A 24,970-nucleotide genomic window follows, 5' to 3' on the forward strand; every position below is an offset into this window, starting at 1 on the left:
AAGTGCAGGCCAGTAGGGTAACGAGTGTGGTAAAAACAGCAAAAGCCGATTATAAAAGGAAACTAGCTATGCAAGCAAAAGAGAATCCCAAACAGTTCTTTCAATATGCTGCAAGCAAGAAAAAAATTGTACATGGCAAAATGATTTTAAGGAATGACGATGGTAAGGAGGTCACTGAACCAGTCGATATAGTGAAGTTACTGAGCATGCACTTTGCAAAAGTATATCATCCAGGTGGAGACATTGAAAAAATGAAGGAGCCATTAGTTTATACGGGAATTGTGATGAATGAAGTGGAGGTGAATAGTCTATTACAGAACCTTAATGTGAATACATCTGTGGGATTGGATGGTATACCGGCACGGGTCTTGCGTGAAACGGCTAAGGAATTATCAGTGCCCTTGACCATGTTGTTTAATCTAAGTCTCGGGTCTGGTTTAGTCCCGAAGGCATGGAAGAAGGGGAAAATAGTTTCACTGCATAAAGGAGGATCCAAGACTATGGTTGCAAATTACCGACCGATCAGCATATCAGGAGTTGTTGTCAAGGTCTTGGAGAAAGTAGTCAAGAGAAAAATACAGGAATGGATTGATGAAAATGAGATACTGTACAGGGGACAGCATGGCTTTGTAAAGGGTAGATCATGCTTCAGTAACTTGCTCAAGTTTTATAACAAGGTGACGGCTGAACTGGATAAGGGAAATGGGTTTACAGTGATACTGCTGGACCTGGCAAAAGCGTTTGACAGGATACCACATGGAATTCTAATCCGTAAACTACAACATATGGGAATGGATATAGGGTTGGTGAGATGGATAGGTGGTTGGTTGATGGAGAGATATCAAAGAGTGATTTATTCAGGAGTGGAGTCCAAAAGACGTCCTGTGACTAGTGGGGTGCTGCAGGGTTCTGCTCTTGGACCACTGCTGTTTAATCTGTTCATTAACGATATAGGGAAGGATCTAAGTGGAACAGTTCATTTGTTCGCTGATGATGCAAGTTGGGGAGGGCGATAGTGAATGCAGAAGATGTCAAAGTCTTGCAGGATGACTTAGATAGATTGGAGTTCTGGGCTAAGGAGAATGGATGTCAATTTAATGTGACAAAATGTAAGGTTATGCATTTCGGGGTGAAAAAATTAGCAGCAGTATACCACATGGGTGGAACTGTACTCCAAGAGATTGATGAGGCCAGGGACTTGGGAGTGTTGGTGGATAGGGAGATGAAGTTTAGGGGGGCACATTGCGAAAGTAGCTAAATCAGCTCATCAACTCACTTGGTTGTTGAAAAATACCTTAACGAGCAGAGACAAGCAAGTTATTGTACCTCTGTACCGAGCCTTGATAAGACCTCATCTTGAGTACTGTGGCCATATTTGGTCACCTCGGTTCCTTCTTGATGGGGAGGAGGTGGAAAGGATCCAGAGGCGAGTGACTAAGATGATAGCAGGTCTATGGAATGAACCATATGAGAACAGGTTGAAGATTTGTGGGTTGCAGAAACTGGTTGATAGGCGGAAAAGGGGAGATATGATTGAGACATTCAAATTGCTAAAAGGATTCTATAAGATTAATTCAGAGGATATTTTTGAGATCAGGACTGGTGGTGGGAGAACTAGGGGACACCTATGGAAGCTGGGCAAGAGTGTGGTTAGCAGTGGTGTTAGAGCTGGGTTCTTTACTTTTAGAGTGGTAAATGAGTGGAATAAGCTGCCAGAGTCTGTTGTGGGTGCTATGACAGTGAGCGAGTTCAAGGCAAGGTATGATAGATACTGTGAGAATGTTGTATAGTTGTGTGGACATGATGTTTAGGGCCTCCCTCGATGAGTCTAAGGACTCCCTGGAGTAGCCCCAAAATAATAATAATAGTCTTATTAATATCAAGTGTGCTTAATTCCCTATATACCTCTTCCTCATTCACAGTCAGTCTCTACTCTTCCTCCATCCATTGCTTTCTGTTATCACAATGATGAAAGATGAACTGCTTATTAAATATCTCAACTATATCCTTTGCAGCAGTTGTTATTGTACCATTTTCACTGATTGATACCATCCTATGATAATCATTCTTATTTTTGCTGGCTACGTATTGAAAGAACGCCCTAGAATTTTTTTTTTTTTTTTTTTGCCTTAATTAGCTAACTGCTGCTCATACTGAACTTTTGCTATCTTTACCAACCAAGTCACCCTCCTTGACTGTTCTTTGCTTTACTCATATAATTGTTATTACCACTCCTCTTATGTTGCCTCCATAATGCCTTTCTTCTCTGTACTGCATGCTTAATCTCCCCATTCATCTATTTTACACCTACCTTATTTAATCTTCTGACCTTTGGAACACATTTAGACATTGATTCTACTAGATAGTTCTTGAAATATCACCCAAGCAGCACTGATTTCCTTCCTGCCCAACTTTTCATTCCATGCTACAGCTGCAAGTTGTCTTGCAGTTGAGCTTCTCATAATAACCTTTCCTCACAGAAGTCCTCACCTGGCTGGTACCCACCCAGTTAATCACTTCATGGTGACTCTCATCAACTGGAGGGAGATTTGACACCTCGTTTATAATAATATCCTCTGATGAGATGATCAAATCCAAGATCCTCAATCCTTGTGTGGCCTATGTTACACACTGCCAGAGGTAGTTGTCCCCTCAGAAACTAATTTTCTTTACTTTCAGTTGCTATTTTGTCATTCCAATCTATATTGCTGTAATTATAATCACCCATAATGATCTTCCTTTTTCCATTTTCTTGGCTAATTTGCTTATACATTTCCTGTGTCACTACCCTCCACATTATTAGTTCTATAGAAACATCCAACGAAATATTTCATTCTCTTCACCTCTGTCTCACACCATACTGCCTAAAACTACTACTATTTCCCCATTGCATCTCTACCTTGTATGGATATAATTCTCTTTCTATCCATACAAAATACATTATACCCTTCCATCTCTATAAATTAAATGCCAACAACCTTCCATCTCTATTGCTGTCAGGATGTTATCCTCATCCAACTATGTCTCACTTATGCCAACTATTTTTGGGTGAACAAAATCAATGCAACCATTTCATTTCCCTTGTTTCTGATACTTCTGGTATTCATATACAAACATAACAGGTCATTCCTGGATCTATAACAAGTTTCATTGAAACTACTTATTAGATGTAACTTCATATTTTCTTGAAGCCATTTCTTTTTCTCCTTACTCATCCCAGAATCTTCGTCAAATCCAACTGTTTTCCATATATCCCTTCCCTTTTTGTCTACACACCCATTCACAACCTTTTGGAGCATCAACTTTTTTCAAACTATGTTCTCCTGTCCATCCTGAATCTCCCCATTTTCCTGCTTGTCTTGCACACTTGTTCTCTCATTCCCATCATAAGTAACACCTCAATCTCTCCTTCCTTACTCTCCAGCTCTTTCACATCACTTTTTACTTATTCAGATTCATTCTCTGCACTCATTACTCTCCCTTCCAGCAGCAGTTTCTCCAAATGACTCACACCAAACCATTCAAATGCAGTTCATCACTTTTATACAGTTCGATTCTTCCTTCAAACTCATTCCACACATTAACAAACTGCACTCCTCTCTTCACATATTCTGTGAAGAGAAATATGTGAAGAGAGGAGTGCAGTTCTTGCTTTCTGCCTCATCTCATCACTGGCATACCTGGGCAATACACTAACTACCTTTCCTGTCACACTATTATCTGTTGTCCTTCTCAACAACCTCCTGAACTAACTTTCTATTGACAATGTTCCTTCAAATTAATCTGTTATCTGTCAGGACTCTAATATTGTAAGATCTTATATTCCAGTCTTCTGAGGCACTTCTAAATGCATCAGTCCACTAGATATTGATATTCTTCTTTTGGATCTTTTAACTCGATCCTGGCCTTCAAATGCCTGTTTTGTTAACTTAAACAGAATGGATGAGTTTCTGTTTTAGTTACCATGCAATATCAGCCCTGCTCACAATGCTAACAATCTACTTTAATATCTTCATTTTTAGCATAATTCTAATATATAATGCTATCTTTTCACTCCCCTAATTTTACTGAAAACTCTTATATCTGTGGTGTTTAGTTTTTGATTAACTGTTTTATTCCCAGCTTTCTCACAGATTCATAAGTCTAAACTGGTTTGAATACTGTTTTGACTAATTTCTCTCTTCTTCAGTTGACTCCTCACTATGTCTGATTTACTTATTTAGTATGTATTTCCATATTTAAATTGAAATCTACACTAAAAATTGTGCCTAATTAGCCCAATATTTTATTGATTCTTATAGATTTTCCATTCAGGATGTAGCTGTGTTTTCAGTGTTCTTCCTGCTTATTTTTAAATCTGTATCTTTTTTGTTGTTGATTTTCATACCAAATTTATTACAGCAGTTATTAAATTAAATAATGTAATCCTGCAGACTCATAGTGGAATTATTTAGAGTATAACACCATCTGTATAAAGTATAGAGCTTGATGGGTGACTGTCACCCATCCCAGAAATGTTCATATGGAGAGCATCACCAGCATAGTGCAGGGTATAGATACTCAACTGACAAATTTTAAGCACAAATCTGCCTGACCAGCATCTTTGGATTTGAGTGATTATATTTTCTCTAAATGTAACAGGACTTTTTTGACTCAAATTGGTCTTGATGTTCACTGACAGGTCAAGCATCCTGTTGAGGCTAATGCACAAATCAATATACAGGGTGTTCGGGATAAATTTGACAGTTTCGTAAGGAAAAAGAAAATCTTCTTTGTATCTATTAAATTTAATGAATTGACAAAAAAACATTACAGGCAGAGTTAATTACAATACTATCAACAAGATTTACTCAAAATAACCACCATTAGCATCGATCACAGCTTCAATTCTGCTTCGGAACCTCGAACAAGCTGATGCTACAGTCTCCCTGGGAAGGGCCGCAAAAACTGTTTTAATTTTATCCATTAACTGGGCTTTTGTATTACTGGAAGTGCGATTGGTGTCTTTTTCAACTGCGCCCCATACAAAATAATCCATGGGGTTAAGGTCTGGGGAGTTTGGAGGCCAAACATTTGGACTGGTGAAGTCGTAGAAATTTTCAGACAACCATTTTTGACTTTTCCCAGAGGTGTGGCAAGGGGCCGAATCCTGCTGCCATACATACGGCCTACCATTGGCTACCCTTGTTATCCAGGGCTTGACTACAGTTAGCAACTCCACGAACAAAGCCCGAATTCCAATGCCAGGGTTCTTCAACACCTGTTCCTGCAGATTTGCGAGGAATTCTGCTGTACGAACGCAATCAGATCGTCTGCTAGGGATCTTTCTTCTTGCTACATCCTCGTAGTCACCATTGCAAGTCTCTAGTTCATGCCTGATTGTTTTTACTGTATTCAGGGAGCATTGGGCAGCAGTCGTAATATCCTTATTTTGATGGCGGGCACGAATCATCATGATACAAGTTATTCTCTTCCATGATTCAGGTGGGTTCCAGCTATCCATCCTTTCTGACATCTTGTATATGAATGAAGAAGGGTCCAAACTTTTAAATGAAGAGAAGTGTGTGTTAATACATGTAACTTACGGAAAAATATAATTAATTATAAATATGTCAAATTTATCCCGAACACCCTGTACTTAGTGTTTTCCATGGCAAGATGGGCAACTAAGAAGAATTTTTTAGTCTCCAATAAGCCTCTCTTGATCCTGAAGCTATTAAAAATATAAAGTCCTAGCTGGAGATTTTGCCTCATAGGACCTACGATGCAATTAAAATCCCATAGCAAACTGGTTTCCAGTCTATAACTGATGGATAGGCAGGCAATAGTTCCATACCTCCTGTCTCTATCTGTACATATCATCAGCTACCATCTCAACAAGAATGCGAGGCTGATCATCCTGATGACACCTTTCATGAGTATCTCACTAATTCACAAGATCGACTACCACTTACAAAGTTTAGTCATAACATATTGAAAAGATAAATGAGGATTTCTTTAATAGTTACTTCAATAATTAATATATTTAATCAGTTACTTAAGTATAAAGAGCTAATAAGCTTCATTTCGGCAAAAAACATTACTTAAATTAAGGGGATATTAAATCCTACATAGTTTTAAAACCGAATAAGAAACTCAAAGATTGGAATCAGAGAGTTTCTTGCCAAATATAGTAAACTATAAAGTATCGGCGACACTAGCGTTAGCCAATGCAAGTGATCCTAGTACGTAGTACAATACCGGGCAACTCGTTGCAAAGGTGGAGGAAGTTCAGATCACTATTCTTAGGTATTTTCCATAATGTAAAAACACATTTCCTAGGAAATGTATGCTGTTATTATATTATGGAGGGAAGTCACTACCCAGACCGGTTTCAGCCTTTTTTGAGGCTTCATCAGTGAGTAGCTAGACCTAATACCAAAGTGTATAGTGAAAAGAACTTATGTACTCTGCGAACGAGTTATCCAAACAGGTGCAACCATTAAGTTACTTAAGTATAAAGAGCTAATAAACTTCATTTCGGCAATGAAAACATTACTTAAATTAAGGGGATATTAAATCCCGCATAGTTTTAAAACCGAATAAGAAACTAAAAGATTGGAATCAGAGAGTTTCTTGCCGAATATAGTAAACTATAAAGTATCGGTGACACTAGCGTTAGCCAATGCAAGTGATCCTAGTACGTAGTACAATACCGGGCGATACTTTATAGTTTACTATATTCGGCAAGAAACTCTCTGATTCCAATCTTTGAGTTTCTTATTCGGTTTTAAAACTATGTGGGATTTAATATCCCCTTAATTTAAGTAATGTTTTCATTGCCGAAATGAAGCTTATTAGCTCTTTATACTTAAGTAACTTAATGGTTGCACCTGTTTGGATAACTCGTTCGCAGAGTACATAAGTTCTTTTCGCTATACACTTTGGTATTAGGTCTAGCTACTCACTGATGAAGCCTCAAAAAAGGCTGAAACCGGTCTGGGTAGTGACCTCCCTCCATGATGTAATAACAGCATACATTTCCTAGGAAATGTGTTTTTACATTATGGAAAATACCTAAGAATAGCGATCTGAACTTCCTCCACCTTTGCAACGAGTTGCCCGGTATTGTACTACGTACTAGGATCACTTGCATTGGCTAACGCTAGTGTCGCCGATACTTTATAGTTTACTATATTCGGCAAGAAACTCTCTGATTCCAATCTTTGAGTTTCTTAATCGGTTTTAAAACTATGTGGGATTTAATATCCCCTTAATTTAAGTAATATTTAATCAGTATTTGGAAGCAGAGTTTACCCAACAATGTATCCATAGAGGTTTCTATGGATATTGTTGGGCACAATAAACGCAGTCTATCAGACCTGTTCAAGTTAGGATGATGTAATAATGTTTCACATTTTTTTCTATAAAGCCTTAGAAAAACAAAAATTCTACATAAGAGTAGGTTGCTTATGGAAAGGCTTTGTAAAGAAAGCTGTGAAACATCATTACAACACGATGTCCTAACTTGAACAAGTCTGATGGCTCATGTTTATCTTGCAGCTGCTAATTTTTTCTGTTTCTTGTGACGCATAAGCAATCTACTCTTATCCTGAAGTTTTTAACAATTGACACTGAGTATTAAACTAATACTCTTATCCTGAAGAGTATGATAGCAACTCTCTTTTTAACAAAGTTTTTAACTATCAACTTAGCAATCAATACATGTGCAATAAACTCTGCAGTTAAATAGCTTCGGTTTTAATGATGGGGGGTTCTAATGCTACTCTCTTTCATAACACGATCCATGGAGATGATGAAACAACAGTGGAGGTAATTTGCAACTTTGTTTTGCATCTGATTTTACATTATAATGTCTTCATATATCCTTAATTTCTAACTGATAATGTGCAACAAACATAGGATATATAATGCTCTGTACAGTTGTAAGTATATAGATTGCTAAATTTCAATGAATTCTCAACTACTTATCTCACAATGAAATTCAGCCAAATAAAAGTTATCAGAACTAGATGTTCTGATAACTTTTATTTGGCTGAAGTTTGATTTTCCTTTCTTCATTCATTTCCCATATTTTTAATGGAAAAACTTTAATAACAAACATCCAGACAACACTTGTCTGGAAGGCCATACATGATGGATGCAGTCAATAACATGTTGGGTCACCCTTTGTAGCAATAAACTGCTGCTACACATTATGGAAAGCCGTCTATAAGTTGCTAACACTGTTCTGGTGGGATACGTTGCCAATATGCCTTCAAAAGCTCTAACAATTGATGGTGGCTGGTGACAGGTGGCTTGCACAGGTGTATGTGATGCTCCAGAATATCCCACATCGTTTCAATCAGCATGCAGAACAGAACATTGCCCATACCATGACTCCACCACCACAATCCTTCACTGTGGGCATGAGACAGTCAGTCATATCTCTCTCTCATAAGGGCATCTCCAGACCCACACATGTCTATCCGATTGGGGGAGAGTAAAGCGACTCTCATCACTTTCGCCCACTAGTCACTGGTCCAGTGCTGACACTCTTGACACTAATCATTCGCCTCCAAGATGAAAGACTTCCTCTTCACAGCCTGCACAAAAAAAAAACCCTATCTGATGAATTTTCCTCATCTGGGAAGATGGTGTCAACAATCTCAATTTATTTTTAGACCACCTAAACAAGTGTTAAGGTGGTCTAAAAAGTGGACTAGTAGGTTCAATTTATTTTTAGACCACCTAAACAAGTGTTTAGGTGGTCTAAAAATAAATTGAACCTACTAGTCCACTGATACAGCAGCTGTGATGGCCTGAAAAGTGGTCCTACAAGTCTTCGTGACCTTTTGAGCAATGGCTCGTTTGTTGCGGTCTGAAAGGATATGAGGTCTTCTGATCATGGTGCAACCTTGTACCACCTTGCTTCTCATATTTCTGTACAATTTCATGTATAGTGGATCATGGATGAGGATGTTTGCTACCTTCCTTTTATAGTAGATCGCTTGCAGGGGTTTATGGGAGACCAGTACATTATATCTGGGGGGGGGGGGTCTACATACTTTTGGCAGGGCAGTGTATATTTGTATGAGTGCATGTAAAAGCAAAAAGTTTCTATGTGTATGTGTGTGCATGTATATGTGAGTGTGTGTGTGCATATATATATATTATTAAAAAGTTTTAATAACTGATACCGAAAGATAAAGAGATGACATGGTATATTTGAAAAGATACTACTAATTTACTAGTTTCATTGAATTGATCAAGATCTTCATGTATCACAATCAAAGAAATATATAAAAAATTACAAAGACTTAAAATTGCATTAACAGAACAAGTACAAAAGACAGTAGCATGATTGAAAACAAAATGCGAGCTTGAGTTCCAAATAAACGTAGACTACGTGCTGTCACGAGTGCACCAATACTGAACAGAGGCAACATGTGCATCGCAGAGATTGAAACTTAGGCTGTTGTTGATATGGGAAGAATCTAGAGAAATTTCTCTAGATTCGACAATCTTTCTCTCAAGCTCATCATAGCACACATGGATGTTAGAAGTTTGAGTCCAGTTCACAATGTGTTGGTGGCTTTCGTCTGAGTTAACTGAAAAGAGAACGTGGCTAGAGAGAGCGCTGGCTCTAGTCCTGTTGTAGGAGATATCTCTACGGTGTTCTTCCAAACATAGAAGGATGGATTTAGCAGTCTGGCCATAGTATGGCTCTCCACAATCACATAAAATCTTGTACACTCCTGGAAACTGAGTTGGAAGATGTTTCTCTTTAGGTTTACTAAGTATTGAACGAAGTTTTGGGAGCATAGAAAAGCAAGTTCTGAAGTTAAACGTCTTGAGAATTTTTGCCAGTTTTGGTGAAAGAGAGCTGATGTAAGGCAAAGAGATGAAGGTTCTGGGGGAAGAGGGATCTTAAGAAGTAGTTGAGTGACTGGGGAAAGAAATTTGTCAACTTTATTAGGAGAGAAACCATTATTAATAAACATTTTTTTTAAGAAAATGGAGTTCGTTTTCAATTTCTGCTTCTTCTGTTAGTAAAGGTTTAGCTCGGTGAGCTAAGGTGGAAATAATACCACATTTTTGTGGGGGGGGGGGGCATAGTGATGGGAGGAAGCATGAAGGTATCTATCAGTATGTGATCTACTTACAAAACTCAGGTCTGGCCATGGGCAGCCCACTCTCTCTGATTCTCGCAGATATTTTTCTCAATGATTTTGAAGAAAAAGCTATTAACTCCTTCCCCTTTAAACCAAAATTTTGGTATCATTATATTAATGATATTTTCCTCATCTGAAATTGAGATTTTAATACTCTCAGCACATCTGGTAAGTTTCAGGTCTAGAAAGGGGAGGCAGTCATCGGATACCATTTCGAAGGTAAAAGAGATTTTTTCATGACACTTGTTTAGGTGGTCTAAAAATAAATTGAGGTTGTTGACACCATCTTCCCAGATGAGGAAAATTCATTAATATAACGATACCAAAATTTTGGTTTAAGGGGGAAGGAGTTAATAGCTTTTTCTTCAAAATCGTTGAGAAATATATCTACGAGAATCAGAGAGAGTGGTCTGCCCATGGCGAGACCTGAGTTTTGTAAGTAAATCTTATTGTCATATTTGAAGTATCTTGACTTAATGCAATGTGAGAGTAAAGTAAAGAGTTTTTTGGATAATTTCTTCTTGAGAAGATCGAGGCCTTCTTGAGCAGGCACATTTGTAAAGAGAGAAACAATATCGAAACTGGCCATTAAATCTGTTTTTTTTAAGTTCGATGTCCTTGATTTTTGAAACAAAATCTGCAGAGTTTTTAATATGAGAAGAGGAAATTCCAAAAAGATTTCTTAAAAAACTCGCGAGATATTTGGAAAGGTTGTAGGTAGGAGAGTGTATGCTCTCAACTATTGGTCTGAGTGGGCAGTTTGTTTTGTGTATCTTGGGGAGACCATACAGTCGAGGGATCAGGTAACCTAAGAGAAAGACGAATGTTTCTTTGTGACTCCAAGGTGGTTTTTAATAAATTATCAGTTCTATTGTGCAATTCAATCGTAGGGTCACTATTAATCTCTGACTAAGTATCACTGTTTAAAAGTTCTAAAATTTTATTATGGTAATCAGACTTGTCTAAGATGACAGTTGCATTCCCTTTGTCAGATAGGCCAGTAGAATAACGATGTTATTATTATTTTTTAAGGACTTAATAGCTGCTCTTTCAGAGTAAAAAATGTTGTCTGGTGGAGGCCTAGCTTCAATACTTAGTAAACCTAAAGAGAAACATCTTCCAACTCAGTTTCCAGGAGTGTACAAGATTTTATGTGATTGTGGAAAGCCATACTATGGCCAGACTGCTAAATTCATCCTTCTACGTTTGGAAGAACACCGTAGAGATATCTCCTACAACAGGACTAGAGCCAGTGCTCTCTCTAGCCATGTTCTCTTTTCAGTTAACTCAGATGAAAGCCGCCAACACATTGTGAACTGGACTCAAACTTCTAACATCCATGTGTGCTATGATGAGCTCGAGAGAAAGATTGTCGAATCTAGAGAAATTTCTCTAGATTCTTCCCATATCAACAACAGCCTAAGTTTCAATCTCTGCGATGCACACGTTGCCTCTGTTCAGTATTGGTGCACTCGTGACAGCACGTAGTCTACGTTTATTTGGAACTCAAGCTCGCATTTTGTTTTCAAACATGCTACTGTCTTCTGTACTTGTTCTGTTAATGCAATTTTAAGTCTCTGTAATTTTTTATATATTTCTTTGATTGTGATACCTGAAGATGTTGATCATTTCAGCGAAACTAGTAGAATCTTTTCAAATATACCATGTCATCTCTTTATCTCTCGGTATCAGTCATTAAAACCTTTTAATAATATTTCCGACCGAGTAAAAATGAATTATAATAATATATATATATATATATATATATATAGACACACAAACCTGTTTCTTCAAACTCTGAAGTTTAAGATATGTCTTTTCTTTTTCATACTGCAACTCCTTTTCTTTCCTCTCCTTTTCCATAAGTAAATTTTTATCCTTCTGTTGAAAATACAAGATCTTTTTCTTTGCTTTTTTAGCATTCTCAAATTTTTGTTGAGCTTGCTGCACCATTTTTTCATGCATTTTTGATGATTCAACCATCTTTTTTGTTCCAATATACTGCCTCACTTTTTTACGAACTTCATCCTGTAAAATGAATTCATTATTATAACACATCATTATAATAACTATTAAAATTTCATAAAATTTACATAATCAATATTTATTAATGTTGTAATAACTAATACTGATTAAAAACAAATAAAGAAATTCACTAATGCCTATTAGTCGCCAAAGGGAATAGGCAAAACTCTTCTATCTCTAACTAATTTTTTGAAATCAGTAAGCACTGGTCTCCACACTTTAGTCATGAATAATAGTTCATGGCGACAAATGACTTTGAAGGCTTCATGCTGAAAATACAATAGACAACTGCTGCCATTTTGTGTTGCTGAACACTAACTGGTATTACTATCTCAAATAGATGTATACTCTACAGTTAATTTTTCAGACTTACAAGCCAAATATAGAAACTCTAAGATAGAAAACTTTCTTTATAGTTTCTATATATTCGGCATGAAACTCTTTGAGTCTCTATCTTAAGAGTTTCTATATTCGGCTTGGAAATAACGTTGGATTCAATATCACTTAATTTGTATAATTTTACTTTGCCGAAGTGAAGCCTTTTTGGCTCTTTATCTCAGTATTACAAAATTAATGTATTTTGAATGCTTAAATTCTTATTTTGCAGATGCAGATAAATATTACGATTTATTTTGAACATTTCTTAACAAAATTGGAGACGAACATAAATAATACATTAAACAACACTCAAAAATTTTTAATGCAATATGAAAAACAGAAGCCAACACTTCACTTGAAAATTTCTTTCTGCCTGTAGTTTTTCTTTTTCTTGAAGTTCTTTTTCTTTCTGTTTCATTTGCTCTTCTGCTTTCTTCAACTGCATATTGTTCTATAAAAAAAGTTTTTTAATCATACTGTAATTTATTAAACTTTAAAAAAAAAACTCAAAGTATAAAAAGTAAAGATATATGAAGTAAAATATCTGTAAAAGAAAATTAACAACCAATTCCCGTTTTTGCCACTTCAAATTGCAGCTCACAAATATTTCAGAATATTTATACAAGAATTTTTATTGAAGAAAAGACCCATAACAGCAGGCAATTTCAATAAGAAAATTATTGATCATTAAGCATTAGATAAATAAGTTATTTCACATGCAAATATTACAAAAAAAAATGAACTTAAAAAAAGAATCAAAGATGATAAAGGTGACACGAAAAGTGAAGATAAGGATCCCGTAGATGTCTGGAGTAATTACTTGGAAAGACTGTTAAACAAAACCGGCAATAACAGAACCATACTAGAACATTTTCAAGTGGGATGCAGTTTTAGTAAATTTTAGTGAAGCCATCAAAAACTTAAAATGTGGAAAGGTAGCTGGAATAGATGATGTTCAAACAGAAATGCTAAAGTATGGAGGTATAAAAGCATTGAATTGGCTACATTGCATAATTCAGAAGTCAGAGGATTGAATTGCTGATGACTAGAGTACAGCTCTAATAGTTCCTATCTACAAAAAAGGAACTAAAGCTGAATGTGAGAATTATTATTATTATTATTTTCTGAGACCTTCAGGGAGTCAAGGACTCATCGAGGGAGGTTGGGTAATAAATTACCCAACCCAGCTATCATACCTTCCCTTAAATTCATTTACATTAGATGCACTCACTACTCCCTCCTTCCATATAACAAAACATTTCATCATTTGAAATGCTATAACACCCATTCAAAAGTTTATAGACCTCTATCATATCACCCATCTTTATCCTGTTAACCAGAGTCTGTAACCCACATAATCGTAATCTGTCTTCATAATATAAATCACATAATCTGGATAAAATTTTTTAAACTCTTCTTTGCACCCTTTCCACAGCTTCCTTATCCCCTTGAAACCCGGGAGACCAAATCTGTGCACTATAATCCAAGTGTGGTGCTTATCAAAGCCTTATAAAGAGGCAAAATTACTTCCTTATCCTTACATGTCAAGGTTCGCTTCAGCATAGAAATTATCCTCTGAGTTGTATTTGCAACTTTTGCTATGTGACCATTGAACTTTAAATTCTTATCCACCAATACACCAAGACCCTTGCCTCTTCAGTTTCTTGTAGCATAACCCTGCCAATATAATATGCTGCTGGATCTATAATCACACCAAAGTGCATAACTTTACACTTATTAACATTAAACTGAGAGCCATTTTCGTTTGCCCGGATTTCCAGTCTATTCAAATCATTTTGTAATTGCTAAAGATCAGTAGCATCCCTGATTGCCCTGCCTATCTTCACATCATCAGCAAACAATTGCAAATCTGATGATAGACCCTGCTTGAAGTCATTAATGTATAGATTGAACAATAATGGCCCAAGGACTGTACCCTGAGGTACACCACTGGTTACCTTAAATCTGGTAGATTCACACCCACTGTATACCACTTTTTGATATCTGTCTGTCAACCATCCCCTGATCCAAGTCAATAGATTATGTTCCAATCCCATATTCTCCAGTTTACGCAACAGCCTATCGTGTGGTATCCTATCAAATGCCTTAGAAAAATCCAACATTATCATAGTGTATCCATTTCCTTTATCCAACTCGGCCGTAACATTGTTATAAAATATGAGCAAATTGCTAAAGCATGACTTTCCTTTAGTAAACCCATGCTGTTCCCTGTAGAGTATAGAAGGATTATGCAACTTCTTACTAACTTCTCTAAAATCTTCACTACCACACCAGAAATACTAATAAGTCGGTAGTTAGACACATCAGTTTTTGCACCACCCTTGTACAATGGAATTATATTACATTCCTTACATTCCTCTGGTATCATTCCTGAGCTGAGACTCAAGTTATACAAATGTGTGAAAGGCCTAGCCAATTCATTTGAACATTCCTTTAACAAACGGTCAGATATTCCATCTGTCTCTATTGACAAATTCTTATCCAGGTATACAGCAGCTCTTCAACCTCATTTTCATGAACCTCTAACTCTTCATCCAATGTAGCAGAAGCACTGTGCACCATGCTACATACACCTGGTTGATATATCTTAGCAAAGTGAGCACTCAATAACTGAACAATCTCCTTAGCTTCCGGCACTCGTGTACCATCTGCATTCAATAAAGTTTTTCTTCCACATTCATTCTTTCTTTTGCTTGCAGCATAACAATAAAATTCTTTTGGATTGCCTTTAGCTTGCACAACCAATTTCTTTTTATACTCCGTTTTAGCTTTTCTCACAATACTCGTTACATTTCTGGTCTGAGTTTTATATATTTCATAACTCCTCTCACTCTTATTCTCACAATACTCTTTCCACATCATCTTTTTCTTGTGGATTTCTAGCTTAATAAGGCTGCACATTCATCCAACCTGTTTACTCTTTGAATACTAGGGATACATTCAAATACTGCCTTATTCAAGCACTATTTCAAAGATTCCCATGCATTGCTGGCATTTTTTCCACTCAGTAACTGATACCATGGGACCAAAGATAATATTCTTCTAAGTTGATCATAATTTCCAGCTTTGTAATTCAGCATGTAGCCTGATTTAATCGGAGTTTCAATACAAGTAGATATTCCCAAAAAAGAACAGCATGATCACTATTACCAATTGGTGGTAAAATAGCTATATTCTTGACAGAGATCATTCTGATGCTATGAGCAAATCCAACACTCTTTGACCTCGAGTTCCTTCTTTCACATGCTGCTTGAGAAAGTTATCCCGCAACAATTCAATAAGTTCCTGTTCTTTCTGATCATGAGATTTCTTTTCTATCCAATCAATGTTTGGAAAATTAAAGTCACCCATAATGATCATTCGCTTGGTACCAATAAGGCTAAATTGGATGCATTTCTTTGTTCCCTACAACAACCAGTGGTGTGTTGGTAAATTTTTAACAACTGGCTCGCTTTATATTTAACAACTGGTTCGCTTTATGAAAAATTTGATTCTTCACAAAGTTCTATTGTATCTTCAGATGTCTTTGTTTCTGCTTCTTCAAATTTTGTCCTTTTAATGTTTAAGAAGTTTCATTCTATTTAATTTTTTCAACTAACGGCTATCTGCTTTTTCGACCGCAAAACTCTAACCCTGATTAAAATTATTTTAATTATTAAACAAAAAAAGAAAAAACCGAAATAAAAACATATATTAAAGAAAATTTTCCTATGTTACCTATTATCAAATGAAATCCTGAACAAAAAAAAATGTAATACTAATATTACCACTCGTAGTCGATCAAATGACCAGAGACTGTGGCAGTCATGACGAATTTTTGTATTTATCGATAGTGCAACAATGTTGCATTTCCAAGAACTTAATGTTGCAAGTTCTTGGAAATTCGCCGAAAAATAAGGCATTATTGTTTATTCAAATACCCAGTTCGGGAGTTTTGATAACGTGTTTGTGTTTTAATGAATACAGAATATAATCTCTTCCAAATTCCCGTTCGTAAATTGAGTTCGTGTTTTGTGAATTCTCCTTTATGCATTTATTTTTGATAATAATAATAATATATGTAAGTGTTTATTATACAATTTCAAAATATTTACGAGAAAAAGTATATACCACCATTCATCATCTATCCTTTCATAAAGAATTTTAATAACCAGCTCACCCGACTTAAAAACATTAACACCTGGCTCGCTAAATTTGAAAAATTTTAACAACTGGCTCGCTAAATTTGAAAAATTTTAACAACTGGCTTGCACGAGCCGGTGCATGCTGGTCCCAACACCACTGCCTACAACTGAGCTGCCAGGTCTGTAGCAACACCCCACCATATATTTCATTCTGTTAACCTCCACTTCACACCAAATAGACTCAAACTCACCACTACATGGGAGTTTTCTTTATTTCTACCCTAACTGGACTTAAGTCATCTGATATCATTAGTAGCACTCCTCCTCCTTTCCTATCTCTTCTGTCATTCTTAAAAATAGTATATCCGTTACACTTGATCCCACTTACCATATCTGATTCTGATAGCCAGGTTTCACTAATGCCAACAATCTTAGGCCACATCGTATTCAATAAAGCAACAAACTCAACCCCTTTGTTTCTAATGCTCCTGGCATTTGTGTATAGACATAATAAATTACAACCTAGCCTATTCTTATAATTAGATATGTAATGTATTTGGTCTTGTTCTAGAATTTTCGCTTTTCCTTCCCCAGACATACTTAAAAGATCTGAACCCAAAGCATATTTTTCCACTCCTATGCCACATACATAACCATGTTCAAAGGCATTAATATCTTTATCACGTTTGTATACCACAGCTGAACTTTCACACACATTTTTCCCATTCTAGTTGGTGTTCTCCCTTGATGTTCTAGTTTCCCTGACTCTCTGCATTAAGTCTCATACCAAGAAGTAATTTCTCTAGGCTTCTGATGCAAAATGAATTCAAGTGCAGGCCATCATTCTTATACAAATCTTTTCTGCCATCAAACATACCCCACACGTCTAAAAAACTCACATCCATATCTTCTACATAGCCTGTGCATGAAATCATTTGCTATCATCGTCTTCCTTCTTAACTCAGTACTATCATATCTAGGTAGTAATCCTACAATTTTACTCTTTCACATTTCTTTCTTGCTTCTTCCAACAGACCTTTCATATCTTCTCTCATACTATGTTTGTCACCACTTAAATTATTAGTACCTACCAGCACTATCATTTCTTTTTTGGTTTTCAATTACGTTTGTCATATTTTTATTAATTTTTGCTCCCGGGAAACTAGAAGTGGTGACTCCCTCGGCAAGTGCAAATTTTAAAATTGAGTCACCATACCATATTACCTATTTTTTCTTAGATATTAACTGACTTACCTTGTTGTTATTAATATTTTGATTACCAAGTTCAGTATTTTCCTGCCTGTTCTTGTTCTCATCCTTTTCTTATCCTGTCAAAGTTTAAACAAACATTTTTCCATGTTTTCCAATTCCCTGGTGGATTTCCTAATAATTTCTTTTAACTGAGCTATTTCTAATGTCAGCGTATCCTCAGATAAATTATTATCATCACTGCAGCAGTGTTTTTGTTCAGGACAAATGCTCTCCTCAGTAGCAAGAGGTTTTTGGCACCATTTTTAAGAGTAGTAAAAACTAATAATATTTCTGAAATTATTTGAATTTCAGAAATTTCAATTCAGAAGAATATCATCTTTGGTCCCCTTGTGTCAGTTACTAAATGGGAAAGATACTGGCAATGCATGCAAAACTTTGAAAGGATGCTTAAATGAGGTAGTACCTGAAAGTATTGCTAAAGTTTGAAGAACAAGTTGGAAGTGAAATGGATATGCAACCTTATTAAGCAAGAGATCCAGATGATGATGTGGAAGGAATATCATGAGAACAAGAGTGAGAAGAGTTACAAACATATAAATTGTAGGCCAAGAAAGTTATGAGTGTTATATGGAAAGCTAAATTGAACTAGATAAAGAAACTGCTATGCAGCTGAAAGCAATCCAAAAGAATTTTGTTGTTATGCCACAAGTAAAGAAAAGAATGAATATGGAAGAATAACTTCACTGAATGCAGATGGTACCCTTGAGTTAGAAATTGATGGGATTATTCAAATAACGAGTGCTCATTCTGCTGAGATCTATCAATCAGGTATAATTAACATGGCACAATGCAGCCACTGCATTTGATTTAGAGATACATGAGAATGAGAATCAAGGGTTGTTGCATAACCTGGATTCTAATTCAGCAACAGGGACTGATGGGATATCAGTACATACACTAAAGGAATGTTCAGCAAAATTTGCTAGGCCCTTTACATGTTTACATAATTTGAATCTCAACTCAGGAAAGATACCACAGTGGAAAAAATTATGGTACAAGGTTGGTACAAAATGATGTGGCTAACTACTGATCTGTCAGTATCTGTGGACTTGTGGCAAAGATTTTAGAGATGTTGGTAAGAATTCATATACAGAAATGGGCTGAGAGAGAGCAAGCTTTACTTTGCAAGGAAATGGATTTACTAAAGGGGGTAACAAATTGAGAGCAATTTGCTTATGTTTTATAATAACATTATAACTGGGTTGGATAAAGAAAATGCCTTAGCATTTGATTCTATCAAATGCCTTAGCATTTGATAGAATACCACATGAAAGGCTGTTGCATAAGCTACAGAATGTGAGATTGGAATAAAAACTATTGACTTGGTGGGTGGCTGACAGATAGGTATCAGAAAGTAGTATATGGCAGGTATGAATCTGCCAGATTTAAGGTACCCCATGGATCAGTCCTTAGATTACTGATGTGCAATCTACAAATTAATGATATCAGGAAGGGATCTGACAAGATATGTTCAACTATTTGCTGTGATGCAAAGTTAGGCAGAGCAATCAGGGATGCTACTGATATCCAGCACTTACAAAATGATTTGAACAGGCTAGAAATATGGGAAAATGCTAATGGATATTAATTCAGTGTTAGTAAGTGTAAAGTTAAGCACCTTTGGCACAATGATCTTTCCAACAGCATAATATATTGTTGAGATTATGCTCTTGAAGTGAATAGGTAGGTGCATAGGAATTTCAAGTTCAAAAATGTTGCAAAAATTGCAAATATAACTCACTGAGGATAAGGAAGTCATTTTGCCTCCTTACAAGATCTTGTGACCATATCTGGATTACTGTGAACAGATTTGGTCTCTATCTTTTTTGTTTTTTTTTTGGTGGTGGTGGTGATGGGGGGGGGGGGGGAATAAAAAAACTGTGGAAATTTGTAAAGAAGATTTATAAAGATTATACTGGGATTATGGAATGTGACTTACGAGGACAGATTGATAATTTGTGGACTGTGGAACCTGATAAACAGGAGAGAGAGAGAGGGGGTTATATAATAGGAGTCCATAAACTTCTGAATGGTTGTTACAGGATATCATCTGATGAAATTTTTCATTATAGGGAAATAGAGAGAGAAAATGGGAGCATCGATGGAAGTGGGCAGGCCTGGTTGTCATACCCACTCTCAAACCAACAGGTTGTGGGTCCTGTTAGTTTGAGAATCCTGCTGTGGGCATGGATGTTTGTGACTGTCTTTAGTTGGGAGATAAATTTCATTGCATAGTGTGAGACCACTGCCCTACTTATTGGAGATCTGAAGTGGCTTGAAAAAGTTCCATGTTTGGTTTCTAAAGGAGGATTTCCAGACTGTAAAAATAAATTTAAAAAAAATTACAAAAAAAAATATAAAACTGAAAAAATTACAAAAAAAAATCCTCAGCCTACTCACAGTACAAATGCAATATAAGTTTATTAATAACCTTTCGTGTGTGGGAACCACATAAAAAAAAAAGTTATTTTTCACAGAGCAGTGAGTAAGTGCATGTTGAAGTAGTGAGTGTATCTAGTATGAATGAGTTTAAGAGAAGGTATGACAAGTGGTGTGGGTTACGTAAGGCCTCCTGCCTTGAGTTCTTAGCTCCCTGGAGGTCTCAGAGGATAATAATAATAATAATATTCTAAAGTGGGACGTAGAGCTAGATACTTGAATTGGCTTAGCAAGCTGAATATTGCGGGAGCTTGGCTGTTCGGTAGTATTGAAGCAGGAGTTAAGCCAGAAGGCAAAGCTGGCTGTCTTCAATACAGTCTATGTCCCCATCCTCACTATGGTCATGGGAGTTGGGTAATGACCGAAAAAATGCAGACACGAATCCAAGCGGCTGAAATGAGGTTCCTTTGAGGGGCTGACAAGACTCGACAGAGTCAGAAGCTCTGCAATTCGGGAAACCCTCAATACTGAACCGCTGCTTCTCCATGTTGAGAGATCACAGTTACGTTGGTACGGGCACCTGGTCAGAATGCCACAAGAGAGGCTCCCTCAGCAGGCCCTCTTTGCCAAGCCAGAGGGTGGGAGGCCAAGGACTCGCTGGATAGATTATATCCAAAACCTTGGGTGGACACGTTTGGGAATCCCACCAGAACACCTGAGCTTGGTGGCAGAGGATCATCACCATTGGAAGTTCTTCTTGCAGCTGTTGCCCCCCCCCCCCCAATCCAATTAGGAAAGGTGGGCCTTGAATATGTATGTATATATATTCTAAAGAAATAACAAACAAAACTTTTAAACAAAAAAGTCATGATCTCCGATTTCAGTTTTTTAAGTAGTCACAAATTTCAATTTGAAAAAAAAAAAAAAAAGAGAGAGAAAAAAAGAGAGATAATTACAAAAAAAAATAAATAAAATAAAATACAATATCATAAACACAAACCTTCCATTCTGAAACCAAGGCAAGTTTTATATTCCTTTCTTTTTCTTGCTTTTTCAGGTCAGATTTAATTTGCAATTTCATTAATTCAGTTTTTTCTTTCTGTTGGTTTTCAAAGATCTTTTCTTCTTCCTTAACAAAATTGAGAAATTGCAACACAATTTATTTCATTACTTACTTCTTTAACTGTAACATATCTCAAAGAAAATAATCCTAAATAATATAGTGCTAAAATGGATAACTAATAGAAATGAGTGTTACACAAATAACGTTTAAAAAGAAAACTAACCAAATTAAGGTTACCTTTTGCATCTGATTATAAATATAGTAAAATAATAATGTTGTTTAAAATTTACATGGAAAAAATAGCATTGTTATCTCTTTAGAAGAGATACAATCATATTCATTATGTTCAAAATTAATTTACCTTAATAATCTAATTTAATAAAACACATTAATTTATAATATTTGCAAAAAAATAGGTTAAAAAATAACTAATTATAATTTCAGAATTACTGGAAATTCAAGTTAAAGCATGATGGCAAAGAGCATAAAAGCATACCCAAAAAAATCAAGTGAGCCAAAAAGCACTGGCAGTAGAAAATATCAGCAATATTTCATTTCTGATATTTTCTACAGACATTAATTTTAAGTAATGTCAATTAATAAATCAAATTCATTCTTTATTATAGCTGAACTAATTAAATCAGCTGGATCTAGCCTATAACTGTATGACTGACATTCTGAATTTAACAAGTTAAATCAAGAATTTTATAAAGTGAAAGCTGTTCAAAACCATATGTTATCATTTTTGTATTAAGTATGTTCAAAACTATCTATATTTCAACATTAACCATATTATCATGATAGTGTAAAACATGTCTTTGCAAGTTAGGAATAAAGTAATAGGTTGCTAGTTGTATAATTTGGTCTGCTGTGTGGCCCAATAAAGCTAAATTTGTTTTAATGCAATTATGATGTCAAAGTACGAGGAGAAATTACTATGGAGGCTCACTCTAAATCTCTTCTAATAGAAGAATTAAATAAAATAAACAAAAAATTCTTGATACAGAAAATTATTATTATTATTATATGGGCACCTCCATGGACCTGGAAGACTTATTGGGGGAGGCCAAATCTATTCACACAATCTATCATACCTTCTCTTTGAACCCATTAACAGACAAAGCACTCACAACTCTGGCAACCCATTTCACTCATTCACAACTCTCCAAGCAAAAAATCTAGTCCTTGCACCAATACTAACCACACCTTTATTCAACTTCCAGGTATGACCCCTTGTTCTGGTCCCTCTAGCCAATAACTATCAAGGAAAAGGAGTAGCTATAGTATTCAACGCTAAATATGAACCTAATCTTCTTGCATGGCAGGCAATATTAAGAAGAGTGATGTGGACAAATATCAGAATGGGGAACTGAACATGTTCAATAGGAACATGTGCCTATAGTTTCACAGAAGGTTCTACTAAGATAGAAGTGGAGAAATTTTTTGAGTCTTTAGAGAAAGCAACTGACACAATGAAAAAAAGAAAAGTTGGTCCTTGTTGAAGATCTAAATAGCACAGTAGGAAATGATCGTCAGACATACAGAAATATTTTGGGAAAATCTGGAGAAAATAACAAAGCTAATAATAATGGCAAATACCTGTTGGAATTCTGCTAAGGACATAGACTGGTTATTACTAACACAATGTTCCAACATAAAAAATTTACATGGAGAGAAGAGACAAGGAATAAGAAAAGTCTCATTGACTATGTTATTGTTGATGTTTTTTCACTGGTGCAGGACACTAGAGTGTACAGAAGATTTGAAATTGGAATTGATCACCATTGAGTCTTGAGCAGGATGAAATTGAATTTCATTTTGAAAAGAAGAACAAGTAAGAAAGTTTTAAAGTGAATAAAAGTTGAGTAGCTCTCAGCTGTGAACTAAAGACTAAAATACACAAACCTTATTCAATAAAAAATGAAAGAGTTTGAGAACAGGAACCAAACCTTGGAGATTCAGTGGCAAGTCTGAAGAAACATTAATTGATTCAACCAGAGAGGCATGTGGTGAGATTGTCTGCAAAGATAGAAAAATCAGAACTCCATGATGGACACAGGAAGTTAAAGAGGCAGTGAAGGAAAAGAAGAAAGCATATCAAAAGTTCATGGTGAATAAATCAGCTTGTGTTCTTAGAGAATACAGAGACAACTGTAAAAAAGCTAAACACTGTAAAACTAGCTAAACAAAAATCATGGAAAGACTTTGGTAAGAGCAAAGAAAATAAATGTCAGGAAGATGGCAAAATATTCTGGATGCTGTTGAAAAAGCTCAGAAATGGAGGAAAGAGTGCTATAAAAGGAACTAGAGATGATAAAGGTGACATGAAAACTGGAAAAAAGATATCCTTGATGTATGGAGTAATTACTTCAAAACATTGCTAAATGAAACAAGCAGTGACAGCACAGTGGTAAAAAAAACTCATTAGGCATACAGTCAGGAATACATATTCATACTTGAAGTAGAAAAGCCATTAAAGACTTGAAATGTGGAAAGGCAGCAGGAGTAGATGATATTCGACCAGAAATGCTGAAGTATGGTGGTATAAAAGTCTTACAGTGGCTGCACTGCATAGTTCAGAAAGCCTGGACAGAGGGATGAATTTCCAATGTTGGAGTAGAGCTTTCATAGTACCCATATATAAAAAGGGAAATAAAACTGAATGTGAGAATTACAGAGGTATTTCCCAAATGAGTGGTAAGTTCTTGGTAAGATTTATGCAAGCATACTTTAAAAACGGTTAAGAAGGATTATAGAAGGGAAGCTTGGTGAAGAAGCTAGACCGAAGCCAAATAGAGGCTGTCAGGATCAGATTTTCACTTTACAACAAACAGTTGAGAAATTGTGGGAATATAACAAAGATCTGTATTCATTTATTATTATTATTATTATTATTACATAATAATAATAATAATAATAATAAGAGGGTTGTGGACTTTGCAGTAGCGTTTGATCTGGCAATTGTGAACTCGTTTTTCTTCAAGAGGGAAGAACATTTGATAACATTTAAAAGTGGTAACAACAGCTCACAAATTGACTACATTTTGACTAGAAGAAAACATCTTAAGGTTGTGACAAATTGTAAGGTAATTCCAACAGATCAAGTAGCACAACAACACCGACTGCTGTGCGCAGACTTTAAATTAAGATCGAAGATAAGAACTTCTGGTTGCCATGGGATGAAGACAATTAAGTGGTTTCGCTTAAAAGAAGAGAGTGTGAGGAATCATTTTAGGGAGAGAGTGTTAGAGAGGATTTCGGATGGACTGGAAAGTGTACAAGATTGGTGGAAACATAATTCAAAAGTAATCCTGAGCTGTGCAATCGAGGTGCTTGGTGAGACATCTGGAAAGATTAGAGAGCAGAAGGAGGGTTGGTGGTGGAATAATGATGTACAAGTGGCAGTGACAGCTAAGAGGAAGGCAAAGCAGAAGTGGAATGAGTCAAGAGTGGAAGAGGACAGAGAGGTGTACAAAGAGAGAAAGCAAGAAGCCAAGAGAGTTGTGGCACAGGCGAAGGCCATGGCATATCAAGATCTGTATGATCAATTAGAA

The 24,970-nt window shown here is 36.0% G+C and overlaps 1 protein-coding gene across 2 annotated transcripts in view; it reads right to left on the reverse strand.

The window, feature by feature from the left end:
• The window catches only part of LOC150107697 (coiled-coil domain-containing protein 112-like), a 203,512-nt gene that overhangs the window by 18,509 nt on the left and 160,033 nt on the right, over window positions 1–24,970 (reverse strand). For both annotated transcript variants that reach the window (XM_090391470.1, XM_090391471.1), the window contains 3 exons: window positions 21,354–21,482; window positions 12,913–13,008; window positions 11,937–12,182 (listed from right to left, as the gene is read on the reverse strand). In XM_090391470.1, coding sequence (XP_090247596.1) covers window positions 11,937–12,182; window positions 12,913–13,008; window positions 21,354–21,482 — 471 coding nt within the window. The remainder of the gene's footprint in view (window positions 1–11,936; window positions 12,183–12,912; window positions 13,009–21,353; window positions 21,483–24,970) is intronic.

This window comes from Typopeltis vanoorti, chromosome 4 (assembly GCF_054136105.1).
Source record: "Typopeltis vanoorti isolate ZY-2024b chromosome 4, IOZ_Tvanoo_1.0, whole genome shotgun sequence".
Taxonomy (NCBI): domain Eukaryota; kingdom Metazoa; phylum Arthropoda; class Arachnida; order Uropygi; family Thelyphonidae; genus Typopeltis; species Typopeltis vanoorti.